Raw genomic sequence first — 19,874 nt, 5'->3', positions numbered from 1 at the left:
TGCCTGACTCTGCCACCATACATAAACTTGTCTAACTATGGTGGAGACCCAATTGGCTAACACTACTCTCGAGATGTCTTTAAAGCGCACCAAAACGAGTGAGATAAAAAGAAGTTCCTGAGATTCCGATCTAGTGTGCAGAGTCCTTAACGGAAAACTGTGGAGGGCTATAACCGTACAAAAATGTACATCAGAATCTCCAAGAGCCATAAAAATGCTCAAGAAAGGAATATAGAGTCCGTGCTGTTCGAAGGGGGAGGACTGACTGACTGCCCCCCCCCCCCCCCCCCCTGTCTACTGCCACCACTTGAAGGCATACCTGAACACTGTGGCAGTCCATATAGGCAAGGTTGACCTCAACAAGTCATTACCCCTACCAAAGTTGAAAGACATTCTTTCTTCCTTTATATAAATTAATCAGTGTTTAACGTCGTATATAACCGTTCAAGGTTAAAGGGCGACGAAGCAGAAAGATAAGAACAAGAGCCCTTAGATTTAATGATCTCAAGCAATCCGTGCAAGCCAGAAAAAATCTTCAAAACTCGAACAGACCAAAAGGCTAAATATGGCTCTAGGGGAGCCAAAATAGTGATTAAGATTTGAACGGTGAATCAAAGTTGGTAACTCCAGATTCCGCTAATATGCCAGAAAACCCAAAAGAAACCTAAGTGCCATAGATCAGTCTTTCTCCGAAAATCTGTCTATAGCAAAATTAGCAGAAAAAACACTTACTCCCACTTCTCACAGAAGCTACCCGAGTAAGCATGCCCGATTTCCGTGTTGATCAGCAAGGCTAGTTAAGTAAAAGAGTCAAAGAATCCAATCACAAAAACCCTAAAACTAGGAGCAAAGTCCAAGAAAGGACTGAAGATCAGCTTTCAGCAAGCCTAAAGTAGGCCCTCTTAAACTTGCTGGTTATAAAGCCACCAAGAGAAAAATTAGCACCGAGCTGTCTCAGTAAAACTGATATCACATAATGTCTTAAACAAAGACGTGGGAGAAAAAGAACGGAAAGCCAAAATAGGTGGCTCGCCACCTTCATTGTACCGAGAGAAGAGGAGTTCTATCCGTTAAAACATAAGCCATCTGTTCCAAGCCAGACAACAAGACAAGTACCAGTCCAGAGTTAACGGGCAGAAGAGCCCGAGCAACTCAAAAATATCCTACAGTAGACACCCGTGAGAAACGAGTGTGAGCAAAACCGGAGCCCTCTTGCCAGCCTAACGAGGTCTGGCAACCCAAAAAGAACGGGCCCAAATTGTGCGACCGGCAGGCCGCTCAAAGTAAAACAAGAGTAAAAATTTCCATGCCCGGCAGTCGGGCGACGAAGATAAGCAAAAGGCGATAGTACCAAAAGGCAAAAACTCATTATTAGAAATTTCTCCCATTCCCCCGAAGGAACAAAAACACGTGGTCAAAGAGAGTCTGCTCCAAGTGGCCATTTGGCCGACAGACTTAGAGAGTCCGCCCAGTCATAGAGACTCTCATGAAGGTACTTCGCTGCTAAAAAGATCTCGTGATGGTAAAACCACCAAAACCTCTCATGTTCCGTGAGGAAGCGATAGGGAGTGAGAGACCCCCTTTTCTTGATGAGAAAAGCCCCCTGTGGAGTTGTCTGCTTGAAACAACACATGTTCCAACCCTTTGTTCTATTGCTTAACGCCCAACAGACCACAAAGGGTCCTATCAAAGCTGAGAAGCCTTAGACATCTAATGTGTTCCAGCCCTGCACTCCCAGTTACACCTGGAGTAAAGGACTTCTATCAAGGGCCGCTTGCACAATCTCCAAGAGATCCAAAAACGGCTCAACAAACGTATGACTTAGAAAAAAGATCAGAACCCTGAAGCTCTGAAATACCAAACGAACCATGAAAGAGAACCAAAAGGGAGGCACCCGTGTCTCCCCCCACAAAGAGGGAAACCTAATCCCCCCCAGCCGATGTGTTAAACACAAAGGCGAAAGAAGAGTGATGCCGAGAACTAACTTCCAGTTGACATAACTGCCACAAGTGTGAAAGAAAGCGTGCTTTTGTGTGCCTACCAACACCCACCGCTAACTTGCCTCAGGGGGAAGAAAGGTGGATATTAGACACAGAACCCTGCCACGAACGCGAGGGTAAGGAGACAAAAGATAAAGTCGAGAACGGCGAGCCTGAAGCCTTTATTTGAAAACAATAAAAAGCCAAGGCCTGCCGTGCGCTTTCCTTCTGCAGTGAGCTTTTAAGATAGAGAAGAATCCCTGTGCATAGAAGCTAACTCACAAAGAGGAACCTTCAAGAAAAGAAGAGATTAAAGTCTCGCCAAAAGAACAAACCTTTTTGAAAGAGACCTACACCCAGGCTAAAAGCAAAGCTACATCCTTAGTATCCGCGTCCTGACGGAACACAAAAATATCCAGATAGGACGTAACCGCGCACGAGAGAGCGCAGAAACAAGATTTGTTAAAAAGCGGTAAATGTAAAGGAGTGCGGCCATAATGAAACATAGCCAGGAGATCCTTGTTCTGACAGAGAGACAGTCACTCCTTGCTATTAACATCCAGACGGATGTTCGCCAATTCCGGGGAACCCGGTGGCGGTTCCGTAGAAAAAGCAAACGAATAAACTACGTTCTTAAGCTTGGAGTAAACCGAAGCCTACGGATAGCGATCAGCGCGTGACGCGCTGCTTGAGCAGATGACGCAAGCTAAAGCCCCGCCACCGCAGGAGCTAAGCCGAGCGTTGCCCACAAAGGAAGTGGTAACAAAGGAGCCTCAATTGTGAAAAAACAAATTTCACAAGCCCAAACGACCCCAACAGAGAATCCAAGAACATAACGTTCTAAGATTCCCTTAAAAGGCTCAGGTCAGCTGAAAATGCGCAAAAAGCGGCAAAGCTGAAGTATGAGCTTCCCCCTGAGATGCCAACAAAGGCAGAGATGGGGCAAAAGCATCGATTGAGTTCGCAAATTGATCCTAAGAAGGAGCAAGACACGCCAAAAAAGATGGAGGAGAAAAGGCAGATGACAATGCTACCGCTAACCCTACAGGGAAAAAGCGCGTAGTAACCTCTGCCATCCATGTAAACAAAGATGGCAGCTTCGCTGAAAGTCAACAAAGAGGCGTCTCCATCTGCCCCAGAAGCTAGTCTTCCAAATCCTCATCATCCTGGACAGTGGTATTCTAACCATCTACAAAAGGATGAGAGCCGGAACCAATCCCGAAAAAGCAACACTTGCCAAAAGGGAAAGGTTTGGAACAAATTTCCCAAAAGCCGGAACTCCGAAAGGATATTCCATCCACCTGCCTCATACCAGCTGAAAGCCTGGAAAAGGAAGTGGATTTAGCCTGAGTAACAGCAGAGGAACCGCAACAACGGAACCGAAAGCCGAAGACTGATGAGCGCCAACTACCAACACCACAGTGTTAACGGCAGAAGGCTAAACCATCCTGAAACCGGAAGCCACAGCCGCAAAAGCGTTAGCAAAATCGGCCATGGATTGGCAAAAATCAGAACCAACCGGATGCCTAAACATGCACCAGAAGATCCTATTGTACCTTGAAGCCGCTTAAGCCCCCAGTGCCACTGCACTTGACAGCCTAAACGGCAATTTGAATTCAGTGCAACCACCTCTGCGGAAGCACCGTCTTCTGAACAGCCGACTGGCACTCCCGTGCCCTCGGGAAGCTGACCCCCTGCTTGACTCCCATAGTCAAACAAAGAGCCAGCTATACTGTTCTCTTCCTGCCCCCCGGGCGGAAGCGGAAGACGCACACCCTTACCACATTCTAAAGAAGCGGGTGGTTGCGCAAATCTTCCGTTCGCTCTCCAAGGTTCCTAACCGCCACCGACCTGCTGCCAATGCAGTCAGAGCCAGCCTCAGCTTCGGAACTTTCACCCACAAAGCCAGAGCCCGGAGTTACTTTCTCTTGGAGACGCTCTACCCTTTCCCCGGAGAACCCGGGTACTTGGGTAGAAAACATACCTTTAAACTGGTGAGAACCACCGGGAACCGGAACACAGGCCACAAGCGAAGGCGTGGTCCCATCATCCCATTCCGCATGAACATCAGCCTGAGACACAGTAGCAGACGGCGCAGGCGAACGTTGGCAAGAGACGAAACCCCCGTCACACCGGAAGCGAACGCATCTCCGCCCGCGTGGAAGCGATCTCCCCCGCCAAGGAAGAAACCTGTGAACTTAAAGAGAGCAACAATGTCGCCACGTCCGCAGACGCACGACCGGGAAACACATAAACTAAGGAAGCCTAAGCGGGCTTATCCACAGGAGAAACCTTGTCTAAAGGTTTAGCCGTCAAAAACGGAGTAGGAGGCATGACGACCAAAACATCGATATTTTTGCAAAGACAGTACATGAACCGAAACACAAGCCTGTCCGGAAGCCTTTGCTTTCCCAGGTGTTTACTTTGTCGGCGGAGAAGCAGCAGTTACTCGTTTAGACAACTGCCGCTTCTTGGCGCTAACCGCCATGACCAAAAACAACTCACGAAAAATTTTGTAAACAAGAAAATTTCACAAGTTCAATTTAAGGTCAAAAACGCCCACAAACACAAGCAAAAAACAGAAAGATCTCACCTCAACATGAAGAGACGATAAGACAAGCAAGAAGATACCAAGAGGTAAGTGACCAAGTCCGTAGACGAAGTGACAGATGGCTGAACACAGCCAGAGCGTACAAAAACACGACCAGTCCCACTGCTCGCTGAGTATGGAATGATGCATATGGCGGCGTATGCGCGCGCATACGGAAGTCGGAAGTATGTATTAATATGGCCTTATGGGTATTGGTCACTCTTTTTTTAGAGGGGCTTCCCTTGTTACCAAGGGGATGCGTACAGCGTTACCAGCACTGAACTAGAGTTAATTGCTATATGTGAGTTGGGTAAGATATGTAATTTAATTGTGTTCTTTTATTCTACGTCGCCCGTCTTCGCAGCAGCAGAAAACACCTCGTCAAATTGAGTTCGAGGATTTATTCAGCATTCAATACATACAACTGCACAACGTAGCAGAACTCAAATAGAAGCTTTTTTAACATTCAAATCGCGCTGGCATATATAGTAAATACTCAATCTCGAGAATATTCCAGACCGAACACGATACAACTACATTATACGAGCCGTGCATGGACTAAACTAGCGACATTCTCTTATGACGTACATCAAAAGCGCCGACACACTTAATCCGAACGAACGCCACGAACTCACGACTAAAACAGCATGGTAAACAACTTGTTTTGACAGGACTAGAAAGTTCACCTGCATTCTCGTCCAAGCATAAATATTGTGTTTACAAAATATAATATCGGTACTTTCCCACAAAGTACAAATAAGTCAACTACATGCAACACACAAAACTGAACCAAAGCTCAGCAACGGTAGCGTTTCCTAACACTGAGAAACAAAGGGAAGTAAGCAATTTAAATGCATATGACGTGTAATAGAGTGAGTTATTCGGAAGCGACTTGTTCATTTCAATGATTATTATTCTCTCAGGTGCCAGGAAACAGGTTCCGAATAACTCTCACTTACTCTATCGCACATGTCGTATGCATTTAGACCGCTTACTTCCCTTTGTTTAGCAGATCACCAAGTACATGCAGTCAGCAAAAAGTTTGTGGCACTTTGTTATATCCATGACAGACTTTGACGAAGTTGTAGCTTAAAAGATTACAATTTGAGGCATAAGACAAACAAACAAAATGTAACAATTACAGCATGAGCACTTGTCATCATTTTCACGAGTTTTCATTCACAAACACCTGGTAAATAAATCTCATGTTCCCCATGCAATAACTCGAGGTGGTGAATGGGTTTGAGCTTTCAGGTGAAACGTGGATTGTCAAAGTAAAAGCCAATCAGGCTGATTGTTTGATGTGTGGAACCATCGTGGCTTTGGATTTGTGTTTCCGAGGACAACGATTGTAAGCATTCACTCTCAAAGACCCAATCAATGTTGATAATTACCGCGGCAACTCATGGTCAATTTGCAACTTATCTCTGTAATCGCAAAATCCACAACGAAAAGTCATAAACACTTAAAAGAAAAGAAATATGCTCAACACTTACTGAATTCACAGGTATGATCGCAGCTCTGTACATTTTCAGACTGGAAGAAAAGCGTCAACAAGCTACGTTTGACGTCACATACAAGTTTGACGTGTTATCTCGTGCTACTGTGACGATGCTTTGTGGCCCGGAGTTGGATTCTAAAAATTCGTCTCCCTGGGGGTTATTGTGCATTTTGTTGCACAACCAAAATGATGACAAAAACGATGTTTGGTAGCTTGTTGTCAGACCAGCACTTTGTTGTTGGTCCTCGGGGAGCATATCGCCTTTTGTCTCATATTTATCAACCGCGGCCTTCGGCCTTGATCGATAAAGATGAAACAAAAGACGATATGGTCCCCTTGGACCAACAAAAAAGCTGGTCTGTCAACAAGCCACCAAACATCTTATATTATCAACACTACAGTGAGCAAACTTAAAGCAATTGAATTGTATCACAATGATTAAAAACAAAACAAGATTTTGTTGATTTTTTTTAAAGAATAAACAAGTCGCGTAAGGCGAAAATACAATATTTAGTCAAGTAGCTGTCGAACTCACAGAATGAAACGCAATGCCATTTTACTCGTAGCATCGTCAGGCCACCGCTCATGGCAAAGGCAGTGAAATTGACAAGAAGAGCGGGGTAGTAGTTGCGCTAAGAAGGATAGCACGCTTTTCTGTACCTCTCTTTGTTTTAACTTTCTGAGCGTGTTTTTAATCCAAACATATCATATCTATATGTTTTTGGAATCAGGAACCGACAAGGAATAAGATGAAAGTGTTTTTAAATTGATTTGGACAATTTAATTTTGATAATAATTTTTATATATTTAATTTTCAGAGCTTGTTTTTAATCCGAATATAACATATTTATATGTTTTTGGAATCAGCAAATGATGGAGAATAAGATAAACGTAAATTCGGATCGTTTTATAAATTTTTATTTTTTTTTACAATTTTCAGATTTTTAATGACCAAAGTCATTAATTAATTTTTAAGCCACCAAGCTGAAATGCAATACCGAACCCCGGGCTTCGTCGAAGATTACTTGACCAAAATTGCAACCAATTTGGTTGAAAAATGAGGGCGTGACAGTGCCGCCTCAACTTTCACGAAAAGCCGGATATGACGTCATCAAAGACATTTATCAAAAAAATGAAAAAAACGTTCGGGGATTTCATACCCAGGAACTCTCATGTCAAATTTCATAAAGATCGGTCCAGTAGTTTAGTCTGAATCGCTCTACACACACACACAGACACACACACAGACACACACACAGACACACGCACATACACCACGACCCTCGTTTCGATTCCCCCTCGATGTTAAAATATTTAGTCAAAACTTGACTAAATATAAAAAGTGTTTCTGGTTAAACCAAAGAGCTAGACTCACTGGGGCAGTATAGTCATATCCATCTTCTGCCGTGTTCTCCTCTGGGAACTTGCCCTGCCAAATGTTCATCCAGTGCTGTCCCTTTGGGTTTAGGTTATTTCCCCAGGGAAATAATCTGAAACAATAATGATGCTTTCAAGCCATATAAACCATAGGTGAATCGCACAGATTTTTGTTTTCCAATTCTAAACTTTTGGGGCTGTCTTTTCTCTATTGGGATGCTAAAAAAGCACTTTAGTTGTGTACAAAACTGTGAGATGATCTGCCTGCCTGATATTTTTCACAATTGGGCCTGCATGCTGTCAAAAAATATTTGAGAAAGGTCAAGCCATGTATAACCATTGCCAGAGAATTTTGACAACTGCTGCGGTGGAAGCACATGATTGAGAGGCGCCTTATATATCTCCATTCAGCCTTAAAAAGTATATACTGCATAGTTTGATTCAACTTAAAACTGGGATATAATTATGCTTCAAGCTAATTTTCACAAGCCATTAAATTAGCCTCGATATGTGTACCCCTAAAATTCATATACATGTATAATCATTGCCAGTGATTGATGTTTCTCAACTCCATCTGATCTACCCACTCACTGAAAATATCTGTAACTCGGAAACCACTCCCTCAATCTTTAACTTAAGCCATAAACCCTCTCTCTCTCTCTCTCTTTCAAAACAAACGAATATGACCATGTAAAACAGAAATAAAACATTGTTTAAACCAAACGAACAAACAAACAACACATATCACACAATAGAAACAGCAGCAACAACACTAAAAGTATAACTCCTAAGAGTTCCTTTTTTCTCTCTCTCTGCAAATCTGTCCATTCCTCCCTGACCCTCCCTTCGCGCACACACACGCCAACAAATGCACATGCACTCACACACACACACACTGTGCACACACACCTGTTCTCCCGTCCACCTCTGCATGCAAATTCAAACTCTGCCTCTGTTGGCAGCCTCTTGCCAACCCATTTGCAGTATGCCACTGCATCATTCCACGAAGTATGAATCACAGGATGGTCCATTCTGCAACAAAGGGTTATTCATAGGGGGTTTATAATTAAAGCTCCGGACTTGCGATTCTTGGTTAACGTTGCATGATGAATTAGACAAGATCCATGTCCCACTCTGGTGTTATACTGCAATTGGCAATACAAATGTTAAAGACCTTGCAGGAGTTACATAACAATAACAAAAAAAAACAGTTTCAAAATATTTGTAATAAACAAAATCTCAAAGATATATATATATATAATTATACTAGATGATTACCCGCTTCGCCGGGTACCGGCTTCGCCGGGAAGAAGTAGAGCCGAGACCCGGCCGGGTGTACGCCGGCTTTGACGGCGCACGAAGGAAAGAAGATAAACGCGCAAAACACTGGAGACCTTCTAAAAATAGTAACGTGCAGTGACCTTCTAAAAATAGTAACATAGTAACGGGAATATGGATTGACGCCACACGAAGGAAGGGAGATAAACGCAAAACACTGGAGAAGATAAGGAAGAGTTACTGGGAATGGTGAAATGAACAGAAAAACCAAAATCGGTTCAGCGCTGCGCGCTGAGAGCACGTGTTGAAATATCTCATCGATGAGGTTGTGTCCGGGGTCTCTCTGAATAAGCCCACCAAATTTGAAGCAGATCCATCGAGAACTTTGGCCGCGCATCGCGCACAGACACACAGACAGACACAAGTCGTATATATATATAGATACAAACCATACTGTATGAGAAACACTGTGCCTGTTTTTGAGTCACTTGAGAAAATGTGACTCTATGTAATCGGTCAGTGTTAGTCTGTCCGGCCGGCCGGCCGTCCGTAGACACCACCTTAACGTTGGACTTTTCTCGGAAACTATCAAAGCGATCGGGCTCATATTTTGTTTAGTCGTGACCTCCAATGACCTCTACACTTTAACGATGGTTTCGTTGACCTTTGACCTTTTTCAAGGTCACAGGTCAGCGTCAAAGGAAAAATTAGACATTTTATATCTTTGACAAAGTTCATCGGATGTGATTGAAACTTTGTAGGATTATTCTTTACATCAAAGTATTTACATCTGTAGCCTTTTACGAACGTTATCAGAAAAACAAGGGAGATAACTAGCCTTTTCTGTTCGGCAACACACAACTTAACGTTGGGCTTTTCTCGGAAACTATAAAAGTGACCGGGCTCAAATTTTATGTGAACGTGACTCCCAGTGACCTCTACACTTTGACGTCTGCTTTGGTGACCTTTGACCTTTTTCAAGGTCATAATATTTAGAACTGCGAAAGTGACTCGATCGAGCGTTTGCTCTTCTTGTATATCTTTGACAAAGTTCATCGGATGTGATTGAAACTTTGTAGGATTATTCTTTACATCAAAGTATTTACATCTGTAGCCTTTTACGAACGTTATCAGAAAAACAAGGGAGATAACTAGCCTTTTCTGTTCGGCAACACACAACTTAACGTTGGGCTTTTCTCGGAAACTATAAAAGTGACCGGGCTCAAATTTTATGTGAACGTGACTCATTGTGTTGTGAATAGCAATTTCTTCCTGTCCATCTGATGCCTCATATAATATTCAGAACTGCGAAAGTGACTCGATCGAGCGTTTGCTCTTCTTGTTAATATATTGTTTCCAGAAGGGAAATTTTCTGTACACAATATCACACTGTGATACAGATTAGGCCAAACAAAAATATATGTTGGTTTAGGGTAACCATGTGGCAAGTAATATCATCGCCAAATATTCCTACAACAACAGCTGAGGCTACAAGGTCCCTGATGCAAAAGTTGAGCAGTACCAATGCTCCTTCTTTGTACAGAACGTAGCAGAGTGGAATAGTCTGGAGGAGAAGGTTGTCCGGGCAAGCTCTGCCGTTGCATTTTCAACAGCGATTAGCAGAGGTGCCATGACGGCCACTCCGCACTAGCGCCAAAAATGTTTTTTAACCTGCTTTTAAATTTGGTTAGGGATAGGGGGTTGGGGGATCTGCGTGTGGGGGAAGGCTGGGGGTGTCACTCGGATGCCACCTGCTCTTCAACCGCCCCCCTAGCCCCACAAACTGACCTCCCTAGAAAAAGAGAATAGGCTAGGAAAAATTAAACCCTTTTTATTAAGATTTTAAATTTTGAGGGGTTGCGCTCTCTCGTTTCCGTTGCGATGATAACCAGTAAGAAGGTTCCTGCAATGTATCGATCCTGATCCTGATCCCGAACCCGACCGACCCTAAAACTCTTTTTCATTTCTCAAAAAAACAAAAAACAAAAACAACCTCTGGCACATTTTGCAAACCATACCAAGACTAAATACATATAAAAATTTAAAAAATTAAAAAAGCCGACATACCGACCCTATTTTTTTTGGTCATGTTACCCTAAACCAACATATATTTTTGTTTGGCCTTATAACACATGTGTTGAAGTTATATCATACTTAAAGTTACATGTACCTACCTTCTGCAGACTGGAACCCCACTCGAAAAACCTCAAAAAATCTGAAAATGGAGGTAATTTTACAGAGGTTCTGAACAAAAAATCTAAAAAAGTATTTAGGTCTTAAAAGCGGGAAGTTTTGAAAGTGAGGTTCCACTGTATGAACTCTTAACTCGTATGAACTCTTAACTCACCTGCCCTTAAGGCTGGTGCCTTTGCCTTCAGGATGCTTCCAGTCAGCCCCATCCACAGGTAACCACCATGGAGCAGCAGCCACCTGAATCAACATGGACCTTTAATCAACCTTGCTACAGTTGAACCTGTCCTGGCGACCACCTCTCGATAACAACCACCCGCCCATAATGACCACCACAAAAGGTACCTGACAAGTTATTTTTGTATGTCATTCACATTTCCATATATAGCGACCACAGTAGCTGTCTATGACGACCACTTTTGGTCGGTCCCTTGGTGGTCGTTATGCAGGTTCGACTATTTGGATTCTAAAACAATCTCTTGAAATTGTTGGTAGTTTACCAGGTTAAACAAGAGTGTACCAAAAACAAAATCATAAATAGATGAGGTTCTAATAGTTTTCATTTCTTTCGACTTTTGAATTTTTCAAATTTTTTAAAAATCTTATAATAAAAGTTATTTTAAAAAATGTGGGGGGTATGATGGTGTGTTTTAGTGGGTAGGTGTGGGAAAGTGTATTTATACAGGGTAGAAAAGTGTTAATGCATGCAACTCATAGGGTTTGCTTCTTCCTTTCTTAGTTGGTTATTAATTCAGATCCTCCCTTCATTTCATTTTCATCTGACTCGATCCTCTCATAGGTTTCCAAACACTCAGGTCACTTCAGCGATAAGTATATGTATACATCTGCATGAAAGTCTCCAAGCTGTCTCTGCCTCAGCTAACACAGGCTATAAACTGCATCATATAAGTTACACTGGAATTGTTATGTAAATGACTCTACATCTAACAAAGGTTGATCAATAATTGTCTTCCCAATTAATGGCGTTCAGTGGACGTTGATAATCGTTGCACCAGCAGAGTTTATGACAAATCCTTTTTATGGCCAGCTGCATCCTTCGGAAGGTCTGTAACTATACATACACTACAGACTGAAATCTAGTGAAGGCTTCTCAATGCGCCTGCAATTAGTTATAATTATCTGTGTAAAGTACAGTGGTCTATCGTTCTGTTACAGATTAATTAGTCTGCGTAAGGTAAATAGCAGTACTCTGTCGTTCTGTTAGTTTGTCGGCCTCACTGCTTATTTTTTAGAATGGCTCTGTAATTGGTCAGTAAGTGAGTACATTTATAAGAGATATTTTCTGGGTTCCTTTTTTTTTTTTTTTTATTAAAAAATTGGACAATGTGTACATTACATGCCAGGTTATTGTTCTCATCCCGTCCCAAATGTTAGAGATCTGCCATGTTTTTATAGCTCTGTATGTAGTACATTAGGCTGAGCTCAATGGACACTATTTTTGACTTTTGTTATCTGCAGGCTAAAATTCCAATGCAGTGGCTGATGAGACCTAAATTACAACCTAAACAAATCGGAGAATATCAGGTTTTAAAAGAGAGCTAGAGCCTTAAAATGGAGCTATAAGTTGCAGATATTGTGAACAGATAATCTGAGAAAGGGACATGGGGAGTATAGGGGTGGTGGGGGTGGACCTGGGCAGGCGGAGTCCCCTGTACACCTCAAACAGTCCTTGAACACAGACACATGGTAAAAACAATGCATGTTGATGGGCGGGGATGTAGCTCAGTCGGTAGCGCGCTGGATTTGTATCCAGTTGGCCGCTGTCAGCGTAAGTTCGTCCCCACGTTTGGCGAGAGATTTATTTCTCAGAGTCAACTTTGTGTGCAGACACTCCTCGGTGTCCGATCGAACACCCCCGTGTGTACACGTAGGCACAAGACCAAGTGCACACAAAAAAGATCCTGTAATCCATGTCAGAGTTCGGTGGGTTATAGAAACACGAAAATACCCAGCATGCTTCCTCCGAAAGCGGCGTATGGCTGCCTAAATGGTGGGGTAAAAACGGTCATACACGTAAAAGCCGTGGGAGTTTCACCCCATGAACGAACAAACAAACAAACAAACAATGCATGTTGATATTTAGGTCAGGAGGTATATTTCAAGTCGTCAAATTTAGAACAAAGCAAGCTTGTGCAATATCAGTTAATAATACTCAACACCTGGTAAGAGCAATACCATTAGAAAAAAAGGTTTTGGAGTATTTTTCTGAGAAAGAAAAATAATGTTATATATATTCACATTCTGGCGATGCTATGCAGACTTGTTCATTTCATTCTGGTCTTGACCACAGACCTGTAATTGTTCATTAACTCTCTCCCTCCTTCCCTCCCTCTCCCTTGAAAGGGGGGGGGGGGGGGAAGGAAGGCAATGGGATTACACCCTTTTTTCCTATTAGTCTAAAAATGCAAAACAACATGAACAAATTAATGAGAGAAACTCACAGAGAGAGAGTCAAGAAAGAGAGAGAGAAACACCACCAACAAACCTAAGAGCTAAAGCAAACAGTTACATACTGTACATACTTCTCTGAAAAAAATCTGAAGCTAATACATCCCTTTCAAATCGAGTCACCTTCAATCCTTAGCCCTTCTCCAGCATTTAGCGATACGATTCATTTATAAATTTATGAGAACACTTTTCTGTTGCTGCCGGAGTAATCATATAAAACTAATATTGCCATTTACCTCTGTCCAATTTCCCTGGTTTATTTAACGAGTGCTACAACAGCTGCCAATTACAAAAAGATTTGTATGCGCTGGCTACCCAACACTCTGGCTATATTGCTTGAGGGCTATTGATTTATTGGAGCAAGAAAGTGGTGTAGGATGCCTTAACAAAACAGTCAAGGGAAATATATATCGTGACAGAGGATGAATTTCACAGCCCATTGCTCACCCGAGCTGTGACCATGATTTATTAGGCCAAAAAGAAAAATATGTCTGTTTCCGGTAACCCGACCGACCGTATTTTTAAGCGCCGACCCTTAGTTTTTTTTTCGCTTTTCGCACACACACACACACACACACAAAGGGAGGTAATCGGTCGATGAGACTTCACAATCGAAGAGACTTACCTCCCGTTTCCGTCGTCACGCAAAAAAAAACATGGCGCCCAATGCCGCCGGGAAAAAAAAAACACGTAAAAAGACGCTAACAAAACGTAAGAAAAAAGTTTATTTAAAAAAATAAAAAAATTAAAAAAAACGACCGACCGTATTTTTTTCAGCGATGTTACCGGAAACAGAGTGAGACATATTTTTCTTTTTGGTCTTAGCAGAATCGAAATAAAATATTAACACTAACAGACAAAAGAATCAGTTAACAGGGTAATTGAGTTTTAGTTACTAATTGAATCTGGACACCCCACAGCAAACACTACTATTGTCAAAAGTAATCGTTATAAAATGTCCGTCGCGATATAACCTTCGTGGTTGAAAACGACGTTAAACACCAAATAAAGAAAGAAAGAAAGTTATAAAATGTATACTATTTTTGATAACATTTCAAATCAACAATTTAGTGCTCAAGTTTATTTTAACTCTATGGTACAAATATTCTGCTGGTTCCGTCAACTCATTTTTCAAACAAAATTGGGTAGATCTGAACTGTAAAAAAAATCAAAAGCACATATCATATATATATTTTCTAGACTAGTTGAAATATATACGTATTATATATACCTAACAGAAAACAAATGATATTCTTTAAAAATAAAATATATTCTTGTAAATTCAGAGATTGTTTCACATGAAAAGCACATTAATGAATAATATTATACTTGCCATTTGTGTAATCTCTTTCTTGACTTCTTCACTTAGATAATTTTCCATCACAAATGAATTTCCAAATGATTCAGCCTGAAATGAAAAAACCCACAACCACCAGTGACAATACATGAACACAAACTGCATGCTGCTTTTTCAAAATAGACTGGCACAGGGTTTAGCCTGGGAGAAAAGGGCAATTATAGGACATGTGTCCCCTCAACCAAATTCCGATGGGAGTTGGGACATAGTCGAAGGCAAGAAGCACCTAAGAGGCCTGTACGCGTTTTGTCCAAAGATGCAAAATGGTGCAATATGGTGCCATCTGAGAATTAACCGCTATATCGTGTTATCCTTGTGTGTGTGTGTGATCCGATGTAAAGTGTACATTTGGTGGCACAGTGGTATGTAATCTCAATGCACCCTTTGACGCACTAAAGGGAATTGTGATGGGACATTTTCAGAACTAATGCGCCAATGGCGCAGCGCGCACTAATAAATGAAACCCTGCTGGCACCATATATATTCTCTCGACTTGTTGAAATATATATATGTCAAGATAAAAATATGTTGACAAAACTGCATGTGCATGTGATACAGTTAAGCTGCAATTAATCTATAATGTACAAATCATGTCACCTATCATGGGTTAATTGATCTGAACTTCTTCTGCATACGCAATGTTTATCAATCAATCAATCAATCAATATAAGGCTTATATCGCGCGTATTCCGTGGGTACAGTTCTAAGCGCAGGGATTTTTTTATTTTTTTATTTTTTTTATTTTATGCAATTTATATCGCACACATATTCAAGGCGCAGGGATTTATTTATGCCGTGTGAGATGGATTTTTTTTCACACAATACATCACGCATTCACATCGGCCAGCAGATCGCAGCCATTTCAGCGCATATCCTACTTTCCAAGTCACACGGGTATTTTGGTGGACATTTTTATCTATGGCCTATGCCTATACAATTTTGCCAGGAAAGACCCTTTTGTCAATCGTGGGATCTTTAATGTTTATGCATGCATGCATCCGCACGCGCGTGTTTGTGTGTGTGTGCGTCAGTCTGTCTGTGTGTGTGCGTCTGTCTGTCTGTCTGTGTGCGTCTGTCTGTCTGTCTGTGTGCGCGTATTAAAATTATGAAAAGCATGTTACAAACAGACAACGGCAAAATGCAAGAAAGAAAGGGGAGAGAAAAAGTCTGTACCTCTGTTTTGAAGCCAGTTTGGTTGACGAAGAGTTCAAACTCGGCATTGGACACTTCGTATTTGTCCAAGTAAAATGGGTCCACTTTAGTCTGCCTACCTGGCCCCTCTCCATCAGCCGCGAATATTGGCTCATCAGTCCCCATTGTGAATGTTCCTCCCGGGATACGAACCATCTGGTTAGTGCGTTTATAAGGGGTGTCTCCCTTCACAGGTTTGTAGTAGAAAACTTTTGGTTTTGTGTCGTCTGCTTTCGGTTCTTCCGCATCCTTTTTCTTGCTGTCCTTGTCACGGCTTTGTTGGCAGCCACAGCCCTCTTTACTTTCTGCATTGCATGATTCGGAGTCTTTAGATTTCTCAGCTTCAGACGCTAACAAGACGCCGCTGAGAAGGAGAAGTACACTTGCAACCAGCGCGAATTTCTGACTTGCTCCCATGTTGGTGCGATAGCGGACTGAAGTGTGGGAGCTCACGAGTGGTCGACAGCTTGCGGGGAGGTCCTGTTTTTATTAACACACCAAACAAGAACAATAAAATACACACAAAATGAAAAAAGTATTTGAAATAATAATACCAGAAATATGTATAATTTATTTGTTTTAGACAGTAACGGCACATTTGGTTATTTATTATTTGACGGCAAAGAGCAAGCACTGAGTTTTAAGTAATACTCGTGCAATTGTTACTCCCAAGAGCAGATAACGCTTGCTGCAACAAATACGCTGTCTGCTAGTCGGCTGCCTGGCGCGGTAGGAGATCGATACACAACTTAGTGCAATATATACGCGTGCCGTTTGAAGAAGTAATTGCTGTCAATCACGTTTGTTGTGTTGTCAGTGTTTCAGCTTTGATTCTTTGAGAAACTGCCATGGCTTCGTCTTGTGTAAACAGCGAAGATTGTTTGGAAAACGAAGAATATGCACAACTCGGTGACGATGACTCTGATTTTGTAGACCTAGAATATGAGAAATCGAAGTCGCTTTCAGAGGAGTACATTCATGCTTGCCATGGCATGATATTCAGTAGGAGTGAAAAAATACTGTGGAACACTTTCAAACTGAGAGGATGTGTTCTTGTAAGTGATTGGAGCGAGTTCAGTTTGTGTAATATTTTATAATTTATCATCTTTACAAAATGTAGGCTACCGTTGTAATACATACATCTGTAGATGGATTTTACTCTTTCTCTCTCTTAAACACACACACACACACACACACACACACACACACACACACACACACACACACACACACACACACACACACACACACACACACACACACACACGCAATCCTTTGATGATCATTGAGTGTGTCTGTTTTTTTGAGAAAACAGATTTGTCTATTCTTTTTCCTTTTTTCCACCTTTTTTTCACAAGTAAGGAATGGAGGTGAGGTGATTAAAAAGATAATACGTTCAAACTGTTTTATTCCTAATGTGTAAGTGTTCATACAACAGCTTTCAGGAATGCAAAATGGTTTGTCTTTCATATGCTACATATAATTATGATGTTATGTCATCTTTCAGATGCAGATGCGTTTCGATGGCGTTTTGGGGTTTCCAGGGGGTCTGGTGGAAAAAGGGGAAGACCCACTCATAGGCCTGAACCGTGAGATGGAAGAAGAGATAGGACTAGAGGTAAAGATTTGATGGAGCCAGGAATTTGTGTTGATTTGTTGCCCCCTTGTCACTCTCTTTATCTCCTCTGTCTGGCTCTCGGTCTGTCTCTGTCTCTCTCCTAATTAATGATTTCTCTCCCTCTCCTTACCCATTATGATCTTATGTATTCTCTCTCTCTCTCTCTCTCTCTCTCTCTCTCTCTCTCTCTCTCTCTCTCTCTCTCTCTCTCTCTCTCTCTCTCTCTCTCTCTCGTTAATCAAGATTAATCTTACTCTCTTTGCCTATCTTTGTATCTATCAATATACCCACTCTCCTTTTCTCACGAAAAGATTTCATGTCAAACTATCCTAATGTTAGTCTATGACTGGTTTTGTACAAAAAGTTATAAGCTGTAACCTATTTCTGTTCAAGGTCAACAAGCATGGGTTCACAGATGCAGATCATATGCACACTGTCCTCAATAAAAGGAAAAGGCTTGTGCTGCATTTCTTTACAAAGGAAGTGTCAGAGGAGGAGTTTCTTGTGCTTGAAAAGAATCATCTAAAAGCTGAGGAGTACGGCATTGAGGTATGATAGAGGATACATTTGTTGTTTGCTAATGAATTTCTAATACAGTTATTGAGTTAAGCATGCACACACTAACACACACTCACACAGTTAAGGGCACATATCGTCGGTGAAATCGTTGGACCTCGTAAGTGACTTTGCGCCAAAAGTCACTTACGAGGTCCGATGATTTCACCGACGATATATTCCTTCTTTCGTGCACTCAAACACCCCCACACATATGCTAACAAACCCGCATACACCTCAACACAACAACTCTGGTATGGATTTGTGTCCGTCAGTATTTCTCTCTTTCTTTTTTGGTCTATCTCACAATCTCCTTTTTTGCACATGCATTTAAGGTGTAAACAATGACTTTTTGTCCAAATCATTATTCAGATTTGAGATTTCTGCATCACAGCCATTATTCTGCTTTTACTTTCAGGTGATGGGTATTATTCGAGTACCTCTCTTCACCATGAGCGATGGTCTACGCGGGCTTCCAGCTTTTCTATCAAACCAGTTTATAGGAAACGCTAGAAATCAGCTCCTTGCTGGCCTCAAACACACCCAGCTGCTGAAAAGGGAAGAAATTGAAAAAGCACTTGAAAGCAGCAACAAACACCTCGCCCAGAGTCCGAGAAAATTATGAAGGTCAACTGAAGACGCACTGATGTTAATGCTGTGTTAAAGGTACCCCCTCCCAACCCCCCCCCCCCTTTTTAAGACTTCAAAAACTGAGGAAATCAGGACTTATAAATGAGCTAGGTAGTCTTAGAATAGAGGATAATTGATAGAGGCTGTGACACCAAAAAAATGAAAATAAGCAAATAAGTTCTTAATTATTAAAAAAAAAACGGGGTGTGGGGGGGGGGGGCAGTGGGTCTTATAAGGGGGATTCCACTTTATAGTCATTCCAGTTGACCATTAACCACCTGGGATCTATATTGGATGAGAGCATCCTTTATCCCATCCTGAACTCAGGTTAAAATGAGTTCGGCTCATTCTCTCCCTGAGTCCTACGCAAATCTATCAAAACAAAAATACAGAGTTATCTCCCATATGGTTTTCGCGAGCACTGATCTAAATTTGAGATCAGTGTTCGCGAGACGAAAATGATTGCAGATTGGCCGACTTCGACAGTGATCTCCGTTCTGTTCTTCACAGTTATGATAAAGACATCGTTCTAAGGTCAAAACAAGTCGAAATTTTGGGACTGCTGCCGGAAGGAGACCGTAATATATGGTTTTATCACTGTCAACTGGTTACAGAAAAAATCGTCTGCTCCAGTGAGCGCCGAAACCAAACGGTTGATTATCACGTGACACTTTTGCCATATTTAGAGTTGTTTGCACAGTAAATACAGCCGCGAAAAATAGCTCGCTTGAAACTGTCTTACATATCAATATTCCTTTGTAATTTAAAAATATCACAAAACACCATGAAAAATCATTATCGACGATCGCGAATCTGCTTATATCAATAATACATTACAAAAAACTCTAAATATGCAAAAAAAATAAATAAAAAAAATCGGTTTCCTTGCCAGACAAGGAAACTCAAGGCATCCTGTCAGGGAGAGAATGAGCCGAACTCATTTTGACCTGAGTTCATCCATGTCAAAAATCAATTCCTGTGCACAGTGGAATTTTTTGCTGAACTAATATTTTGCAGATTGACATAGGTATAGAACATAACTTTACAGAACATATCTTTTCTCCACACAGAAAGCAGCAATTTAAGGGTGTAGATTTTTTTTATTGCATGTGTGCATCTGAAAGCATGCCCCAATACAG

General features: G+C 41.6%; 2 protein-coding genes across 2 annotated transcripts in view; one reads left to right on the top strand and one right to left on the bottom strand.

Annotated features, from left to right (window-relative positions):
• The window catches only part of LOC138964344 (formylglycine-generating enzyme-like), a 28,383-nt gene extending 11,981 nt beyond the window's left edge, over positions 1–16,402 (bottom strand). Inside the window, exons 1-5 of the mRNA XM_070336269.1 lie at positions 15,915–16,402; positions 14,718–14,792; positions 11,073–11,155; positions 8,357–8,479; positions 7,446–7,560 (exon numbers count right to left, since the gene is read on the bottom strand). Coding sequence (XP_070192370.1) covers positions 7,446–7,560; positions 8,357–8,479; positions 11,073–11,155; positions 14,718–14,792; positions 15,915–16,349 — 831 coding nt within the window. The 5' untranslated portion in view covers positions 16,350–16,402. The remainder of the gene's footprint in view (positions 1–7,445; positions 7,561–8,356; positions 8,480–11,072; positions 11,156–14,717; positions 14,793–15,914) is intronic.
• A 234-nt stretch (positions 16,403–16,636) lies between these two features.
• On the top strand, positions 16,637–18,784 carry LOC138963552 (U8 snoRNA-decapping enzyme-like). The gene is made up of 4 exons (XM_070335412.1): positions 16,637–16,987; positions 17,440–17,550; positions 17,944–18,099; positions 18,524–18,784. Exons 1-4 carry the CDS (start codon positions 16,781–16,783, stop codon positions 18,728–18,730), a joined length of 681 nt encoding a protein of 226 aa, XP_070191513.1. The 5' UTR covers positions 16,637–16,780; the 3' UTR covers positions 18,731–18,784.
• The last annotated feature ends 1,090 nt before the right edge of the window (positions 18,785–19,874 follow it).

This window comes from Littorina saxatilis, linkage group LG4, assembly GCF_037325665.1.
Source record: "Littorina saxatilis isolate snail1 linkage group LG4, US_GU_Lsax_2.0, whole genome shotgun sequence".
Classification (NCBI taxonomy): Eukaryota; Metazoa; Mollusca; class Gastropoda; order Littorinimorpha; family Littorinidae; genus Littorina; species Littorina saxatilis.
The sequence above is the reverse complement of the archived record's forward strand: the minus strand, read 5'-3'. Positions and strand labels throughout refer to the sequence as shown.